At 32.1% G+C, this 9010-nt stretch overlaps 2 protein-coding genes across 2 annotated transcripts; one reads left to right on the forward strand and one right to left on the reverse strand.

The window, feature by feature from the left end:
- Positions 1-1965: 1965 nt before the first annotated feature.
- Positions 1966-3777, reverse strand: LOC129895216 (PLAT domain-containing protein 3-like). Its single transcript, XM_055970898.1, has 2 exons — positions 3585-3777; positions 1966-2612 (listed from the first exon to the last, which is right to left on the reverse strand). Exons 1-2 carry the CDS (start codon positions 3666-3668, stop codon positions 2148-2150), a joined length of 549 nt encoding a protein of 182 aa, XP_055826873.1. The 5' UTR covers positions 3669-3777; the 3' UTR covers positions 1966-2147.
- Positions 3778-7220: 3443 nt separating this feature from the next.
- LOC129894946 (PLAT domain-containing protein 3-like) lies at positions 7221-8242 on the forward strand. Its single transcript, XM_055970542.1, has 2 exons — positions 7221-7379; positions 7582-8242. Exons 1-2 carry the CDS (start codon positions 7296-7298, stop codon positions 8050-8052), a joined length of 555 nt encoding a protein of 184 aa, XP_055826517.1. The 5' UTR covers positions 7221-7295; the 3' UTR covers positions 8053-8242.
- Positions 8243-9010: the final 768 nt, after the last annotated feature.

Below are 9010 nucleotides of genomic sequence, written 5' to 3' on the forward strand. Positions count from 1 at the left end.
TCCACTATTTCATGGAAGGAAGAGATTTCATTACTTACAGATTCAACCACCAAAATACTCAACAAATTAGGAGCTTGGCACTGAAATATTGTCTAATAAAAGATAGATTATTCTCATCAAATATGTGTTGTCAACTATACCAGTATACCTACTATCGATCTGTCAACCTCCCAAGATAGTCATGCAGCAAATGGAAAACATATTTGCTAACTTTTTATTGAAGGAAAAAACAAGCACCGCTGGGAGTCCTAGAGTAAACTAAGCAGACTAACATCAGGAGGAGGAATTGGAATTAGTTCATTGCATGAAGTATTGACAGTTTAGGTGCTATATTGGCAATTCAGAACTAAAATATCCTTATGGTCTGATTTTCTGACAAGTAAATATTCAAGGAGAGTGCATCCAGTAGCCAGTAAATGGCGTTACATGAAGTCCCACAATTGGAGAAGGATGATGAAGATAAGGGACTGGATTTATCATCTTATTCAATGGAAATCAACAATGGTAACTCAAGCTTTTGGTGAAACGATTGGACAAGAATTGAGAGATTAGCCAACTATGAAAATGTCTGAACCTCCATTAAAGGCAAGGTACATGATTACATTAAATATGGAAAATTGAATATGATCATGCTTAGAAAGGTACTGTTAGAACTGTTATTCATATCAATGAAATTACTATTAAATCTTCCATTCTATTGGACCAACCTGTTTGGATTCCCACTACAGATGGAAAATTCACTTGTAAATCTGCTTGGAACAGTATTAGGGAGCATCACACTTCTACTTTCATCAACAAAATGACTTGGATATGAATATGAATATGAAAAGTTTTGGGATTAATCTCCATTCTGTGTGTTCATGTTTCTCAACTCACCATCAAGAAGATCAATATCGTTTGTTTTATGGAAGTAAAGGGAAGCCCGATGCACTAAATCTCTCGCTATGCGCAAGGTTCGGGAAGGGATCGTTTGTTTTATGAAAGTATGATAAGTAATAAGGTGTGGAACTATTTCAATCATATGTTTGGAATACATTTTACCAATAATATGAAACAACACATTGTGAATTGGCGGATGAGCAATGGTAAATTAAAAATTCAATTCATAACCTTTGAGTCTAGGCCATGCCCAACCTCATACTTTGGAATATCTGGAAGGTAAGATGCAAACACAGATTTGACAACATTCCAATGAAGCATAAGAGGATCATCTTTCAAAGGTATCTTAATATGGTAGATCACAAAAAGATTCCTATAATTCTTCCTTTCATGTGTTGGGAATTGTTTCAGAAGCTTATGGGTGCTGTCTACTATGAATCTGTCAAATGGATCCCCTGTAAGACTAGTTACATAAAGCTTAACTAATACTGATGAGTGTTCTAAAAGGTTGTCCAGGTTCTAGTGGGGCCGGAAGTATAATCAGAAATGAACATGGAGAAATGATAGGTGCTTTTGTTATGTCTACTAACATGACTGAAGCAATTAAACTTAAAACTGGGATCGAATGGTGTATTTCACTAATATAGAAGTAGAAAGTGATTCTATGATGTTGACTGAATGGATTATGAAGGTTCACAGTCCACGTTAGAGACTATGAGAAATTATTAAAGACACGCAAAACAGTCTGTCCAAGCTGGATGTTTAAGAGAGGGTAACTTGGTTGCTGACATATTGGCTAATTGGGGAATATGTTGTAAAGAAAAAACTCGTTTAACTAGTGTTAACAATATTTCTAAGGAGGGATAAATTAAAGGAGCTTGTCATATGGACAAAGCTAACTTCCCTTTTTTTAGGAGAAAAAGACATAGGAATATTTTCTCTTTGGGAAAGAGACATAAATAAAATTATAATTTTGATGTCAATTCTTTTTTTGGGATCTTTATTGAAATCCTGCTTGTATCACAAAATGAAGGGTATTTCATTCTAAGTAGGTTCAGGTTGTTATCAATTGTTTTTTATTACCTTGCAAATAGGAAATGTTTTCATGTCACAATTCTTCAAAAGATCACGAGTTTAAAACATGAAGAATTTTCCATTTCAATTACAGCAAATCATGCCTTGTCCAGAATGGCCTTCACAAATGATCAGATTACGCAAAATTAAAAAAAAAAGAAAAGAAAAAAGAGAAGGAATTCTGGGCCATCAAATTACACATCAACAACATGATTTGATTCAGAAAGGTAAAGGGGCTGTTGGTCATCGGACATACGCCTACAGTTGTTCCTGGTGGCCGAGAGCTGATATGGTGAACGATTGGTGCTAAGCCATTGATCCACATTGAACAGTTGTTGGCTACATTGTTTGTGGTCTCCTGTTGAGGTGACTTCCACGTAGTTACAGTACCATTCATGATTTCGTCCTGTACCATCTGAAGTTAACACCATCTTGCAGATAGGCCCATTCAAACACGGGCCCTTCCCACTGAACATATCCATGTTATCCCTTTCAAAGTAGTTGTAACCATTGCCCATAAGCCCACCCCAAGCCACTAGGTTGTTGATTCTAATTCCATGCCCACTCGCATCATACAGAGTTAAGGTAATTTTTGAGTCTGTTGCATCCTCCACGAATGAGCCAGTCCGGACATAAGCTGCGTATATACAATTTGTTTCCTGCATTCATCAATGTCCTACTAAATCAGCAAGTGAAAAATATAAACTAAACAGTGACATATATATATATATACACACTTTCTCGATCTAAAAAAAAGAATGATACATTTCTTATTTGATAAATATTTAATGATACTGTCAAACATTTTATCGATATGAACAAAAGGCCATAAAGATGTATTATTTTTAAGGAAAGCTTTGGAACATTGCAAAAAATTTCCTCTTTCTTAAATTTCATACTCAGTCAAATTTCATCATATAAGTTGGGACAAAACAAATATATAATTTAGAATTAGCGTGTTACTTATATACAGGGGCAGACCCACGTACAAGCTAATGGGTGCTCGAGCACCTGTTGACTCCGACATAAGCTATATATATTTATATATAAATATCTCAGAAAACGGATATATTGAACCAAAAGCACCCATTGACAAAAACTTGATGGGTGCGTGTTGTTTTGGATGTTATAATAAAGATGCTTTTGTAGTGGGAGGTGCACGGTTCGATACTACTGTGTCAAACATTTTAAATCATATTCTCCAGTACAGTTTATTCTTTCTTTTAGTCTCCTTTTCTTTTTCACTTTCTTTATTTAATTAAAATTTACTTTATAATTTTCATTACGTAATATCTTGTGACAAAGAAAGAGAGAAAAAAATCATTGTCCAATCACTCTCTTGTTTTTTATTTTTTTAAAAAAATCTTGTCATTGGCTAAAAAATCCTTCAAACTAGTTCATTTTATTTTCAAGAAGTGATTTTTTTTTTGTAATGGTAAATATTAGTTTTTTCATTAACCTTTTAAAACTACCGTGTTTAAATAATTGCGTACATAGACTATGTGATTTGTAGCTACTCTATATTATGTAAATGAGCACCCATAAACATAAAATCGTGGATCCGTCACTGCTTATATACATGAGGTCAGAATTAGAAAGAGTGTATTTATAAATAGAGAAGGGTGACTTACAGCTCCAGAAATAGAAGAAATTGAGATGGAGAAAAGGATGATCATGAGATGGAACCAGAATTGGTTAACTTGAGCTACTCCCATGGCAGGTTTTCGTGCTCTAGAACTAGAAATTAAGTGAGACGACAAAGGAAACTATGATGTGGAGATAATGGCAGTGAAAGTACGATAAGTAGTTTGTTTATATAAATAATGGATCAAAGTTAAGAGGGGACGATATATTATACTCGTTATATTTGAAGTGGATGAATAAACTAAAAAATATCACTCATGGCGGCTTTTAGCTCGAACTGCAAGTTGGATGAAAATAAATTAAGAAAAATATGACTCATGGCGGCTACCTCGACCAGCCTGCAAGCTGTCTACATGATTTCGGGATGTTGGGTTGGTGTACTGCTAAATACACAATATTTTTGATGCAGAACATAATTCTTTTTAATATAAAATTTTTCAAAAAATTATAAGTAATAAATAGTAAATATGAATTCATTACTTAAAAAGATAATGAATTCAAAGCAATGAAATTTACAAGTTAGAATTCAACTTTAAATTTTGAATATGTAATATTTACACTTGCCTCTCGGCTTAGTCCAGAACTATTATATTCTATCACATTTCAACATTTGTAAATTATTTACCGTTATTATCTCTATTTGAATTTACTCTATCTTAATTAATCTGGTTTGTCGGAGTCACTTTATATAAGAGTTCATCCATTTATGGGAAGAGAATAAATACAAGAACATGGAGTATTATCATAACTTATTTAATTGTTAATAGTAAGAAAACTTTTGATACTTCATATATTCTCTTTCTTTTATGTAATAGAAGTTTTTTCTTATTTCCTTTAATTCATCAAACATTCTTACATATGTAATTTACAAAGAAGGAAGAAGATATCAGAGTATTAAAAGATGTTGGAGTGTGTGATTAAATCATCTAATTAATCGTTTACACTGTTAAAAATATTATACTTTAATTTTATTTTTTCAATTATATTTTCAGTATATCCTCTCATATATGTAGTCTTTATTCTTTTTAATGGGTCAGAAATATTTTTAATAATGAATCGTTTAAATTCAACACCTCAATTTGCTCTAATCCCATATGGAAGACCATCTCAAATTTTTAAAAGAAATATATTTTTACTTATTTAATTATATTTTTAATAAAAGGCAAGTTGGATAAATATCAATCCGCTGACAAAGAACACACATCAAAGCTAATAAATTAGTTGTAGTGTGGATTAGGGATGTCAAAACAACTCTTAAAACCAAAATAACCAAATCGAATCAAATATTAGTTTTAAATTTTTTGGGTCTCAAATATAATTGTTTTTAATGATAGTGCCGCCAATACGATTTATTGGGGATTTTGAGCATTTTAATATTATTAGTTTTTCTTCATGTGTGTTGCACGTGTATATTGAGTCATTATTAATATTATAAATATAAAGTATTTGTAAATATTTTACATAAACGAATTGTACAAGTTTATGTGAAGGGTAAATATAAAATTAGGCTTGTTTTGCATCATTTTAATGATTTTTTTTAATTATTAATACTTTTTTCACCCATTCAGATGATTGCTTTTGTATCTTGTTTTATGTAACCATTATTTTGGTAATTATATTCTAATTATAATTTTGACTGAACCTGAGACGATTAGGTTGAAAATATTAATATCAATAAAATAATATCTTATGCACTTCCTATTATGATGAAATTCTTGATTGAAATAGAGTATAATTTACATTTACAATAATTTATATAGATTAACATGCATCTTACACTTGCAGTAATGTAACTATTAGTATTGGTTTATCTATCTTTCCCGTTGTAATTCTTAAATGATGGGAAAAAATATACCTTATATATAGTGCTTAACCTGTTTCCTTCCAATACTGAGACGTAGCATATATCTCCTCTACAACAGAAAAACAATATTTATTAGCATATGTAAGTTATAAGCATTAATTTAAGTACCAATTAGAAAGGGGAGAAATAAAAAGACAAAAAATAATTTATACATAAAGAAATATAAACACAGACCAAAATATTTATGTTGTTATCACAATTTCGGACAAAGATGGTAAATAAGTTTTAAGAGCCCCTCAATGACTTTTTTTCTACGTTAATGGGTGGAGAATACATTGCACGTTTGAAAAGATTTGGTTATTGAAATACATTGTAAATGGTAAGAAGGAAGTGCAGCGGTGTTTCTATTAGAAACAGGAAGTTGCAATACATTTGTGTACACGTCGATTGGATTAACAAGATGTTGCAATACATTTGTGTACACGTCGGTTGGAGTTTCTTTACGTTTAGATTTTTTCTTCTTTTTTTAAATAACAAATAAGCTTATTAAGTTTTAAATTTGAGAAGAACATTTTAGTAATTTAACTTTTAAATTTAGGAGTTCATGCTTTTAAGATAGCATATATTATTTTTAGTAAATTGGTTCATTCTAAGTATATTTTAATGTTGCATTGTGCTGCATTTGTCATCGACGTTGGTGACCACATAATGCCAATTATTGTTAGCTATAAAGGGGTCTTTATTTCCTTACAACTCCTATAACCATCAAATTTTTATTTTACTCATTATTTACCTTATTATATCTTGTAATTCATGTAACTTTCAAGGCATAATTCCTCCATTCATTTACCCACATTAATACCTCATAACTTCATATTCACTGCAAGAAATAATTCCTCACCTATAAACAATGATGGTCTTATTTTATTTTGTGAACAAGAAAAATATAAAGTGAAGAAAGATAAGAAGTATTATATTATGCTTATATTGAGGTTAGTGTAGTGAAAGAGAGAGTTGAGACAAAGAAAAATATTATAAGTCTTTAACTAATTTACTACACAAATTAGAGAGTAATTATATGTTGAAAGAATGTGTTCTTTGGTGAAGCTTTTGACAATTTAGCTAATTCGTAGTTGTTTGAGTTGTACGATATTGTTGGGCTGTGGTATCCTAGAGGGGACAAGTCAAGATTTATACTGCTGGATTGGTGTCAGATTATGATGCAACTTGAATCTCCGTAAAGAAAGCGAAATATTCGTGCCTCAACTTGAATAATTTTTTTATTATTTTTCTCATTTTATTTTTCAATTGTAATTTTATACCTGTGATATATTACATCAACATGACCATTTAAAAACTTTAACAAATTGTCAAAGAACAAGTTACAATAAAATGTTTAAAGTTCATAAACTTGTACGTTTGATACCATTGAAACTTATCTTTTAAGGAAAAGAATTAAGTAACGGCATGAATGACAAAGTAGTGTGAATGATGATGTATTTGAAGACTTTCTTCGCTATATATAAAGGTCAAAGTTTTTCATTGCAATCACCAAGTTGTCAAGTTCATCCCCTCTAACTAATATAGTATCTTTTAATAGTATAGTATCTGTTTTGGTTTTATTTCGTAATGGTGTGCATATTTCTCTTTCATGGCGGCTTCTTGGCAGATTTGATATATGCTTGGCCTCACTTTACAATATAGTAGTCAATAGTGTTTTCCTTAAGTTTATTCCTCCACTAGGACTTTATTCAATGTATTTTACCACTACAACTCTCAATATAATAATGTCATCCTTAATGAACTTTAATACAATCTATAAATAAACCATCATACTATATCACTTCTATCTATCTCAAAAGCTGTTGCCTTTTTCCTCACATTTTTTCGAAGAATGGGAGTAGCACAAGTTAACCAATTGTGGTTCCATCTCATGATCATCCTCTTCTTCATCTCCGTATCTTCTATTTCTAGCTCTGTAAGTCAACTTCTACAATATTGACAGATCTAGAGTACTAAATAATGCTACATTCATTGCGTCTAATTCTAACCTTATATATATATATATATATATATATATATATATATATATATATATGTTCTAAATCCAAAATTATTACTTACTATACTATATTATTACATTTTTGGGGAATTGTTGAATTGATGGGAAATTAATGCAGGAATTAAATTGTGTATACTCAGTTTACGTTCGGACTGGGCAATTCATTGCGTCTGGAACTGACTCAAAAATTACCTTAAGTCTTTACGATGCCGATGGCTATGGACTTAGAATCAAGAACCTACAGGCGTGGGGTGGGCTTATGGGCGAAGGTTATGATTACTTTGAAAGGGAAAATTTGGATATGTTTACTGGTCGTGGTCCATGTTTGAATGGGCCAATCTGCAAAATGAACTTGACTTCTGATGGTACAGGCCAACACCCTGGATGGTACTGTAATTACGTAGAAGTTACTTCTACAGCAGAGCACAAACGATGCAACCAGCAGTTATTCACAGTGGAAAATTGGCTTGGTGCTGATGTTTTTCCAGATGGGCTTACGGCCATTAAGAACAACTGTGGCCGTAAGTCAGATGAGCAACTGTCTAGTTACGATTCTGATCAGTCCTATCATGTTGTTGATGTAATTTAATTTGAGTTTATTGAGCTTTAGTGCACCAGGGCTCAGAATTTCTCTCTTTCTATCTGTTTTCCCCCTTTTCCCATCTTTTCAATTTTAATATATCATCTGATATTGTATGATTTGTACATGAAGGTCAATTAGGCCAAGGCCTGTGTATTGTCATGAGTTATACATAATTGGAAGGGAAAGTTCCTCTTCACTCGTGATCTACACAAGTTTTGTAACACGAAAACATTTGCTATTGTAATCAATTTCTGAAATCTAAATTGATATCTTCTCAGAATGGGGAGTTATCTCTCCACTACTAAAAAAAAAAGGGAAAACCGACCTCAGAATATCGAGGGAAATACTGACTTTATGAGAAATACCGACTTCCTAGTTTGTCAGAACCCTAACCCGTCAAGAGTGGCGTCCACCCTAATTCTCCGATGGGAGAACCAACTTATAACTAAAACTTAACTCATCAACATCAACTTTAGAAACTAACATAAGCGAAATATGAATAAAACAACTTTAAATAATAAAGACTTGAATTCTCATAGGCTCAATCATTAATAAAAATCATTTGCACAAGACCACAACTTAGAATCTGAAAATCATAGTACCAAAACTCTAACAAAAGTCCCTACCATGCTATAGCACCCAAAATCCCGCTATAGCACCTGCTCAAGTGCATCCCGTTATAACAGCGCTCATCCGCTATAGCAGATTGGACGGTGCTACAACTCAAAAATTCCCCGAAAAGGCTTTATTTTACAACACACCTCCAATTCTTGATGTTCACAACCATCCTTTTCATGCCACGTTAATTTTTGAGAGTTCTACTCACCCGAATTAAATTTCGTAAAGCCCTATATAATCCTTAATATCTTGGATTTTAGAAAAACCATTTCATACTTAAAATTCAACCCCAAGTCATTTTCAGAATGTCCTAGACCTCACCTGACTTAGATTTCATCCAAGTTTG

Source organism: Solanum dulcamara, chromosome 7, assembly GCF_947179165.1.
Source record: "Solanum dulcamara chromosome 7, daSolDulc1.2, whole genome shotgun sequence".
In the NCBI taxonomy this organism is placed as follows: Eukaryota; Viridiplantae; Streptophyta; class Magnoliopsida; order Solanales; family Solanaceae; genus Solanum; species Solanum dulcamara.

What these genes read in the sequence shown, in the direction of transcription:
- LOC129895216 (XM_055970898.1), bottom strand. Translation starts at nt 3,668, where the DNA reads ATGGGAGTAGCTCAAGTTAACCAATTCTGGTTCCATCTCATGATCATC. An exon ending in TTTCTTCTATTTCTGGAGCT is followed by an intron (nt 2,613 to 3,584) that starts GTAAGTCACCCT and finishes TGATGAATGCAG; the next exon opens with GAAACAAATTGTATATACGC.
- LOC129894946 (XM_055970542.1), top strand. Translation starts at nt 7,296, where the DNA reads ATGGGAGTAGCACAAGTTAACCAATTGTGGTTCCATCTCATGATCATC. An exon ending in TATCTTCTATTTCTAGCTCT is followed by an intron (nt 7,380 to 7,581) that starts GTAAGTCAACTT and finishes AAATTAATGCAG; the next exon opens with GAATTAAATTGTGTATACTC.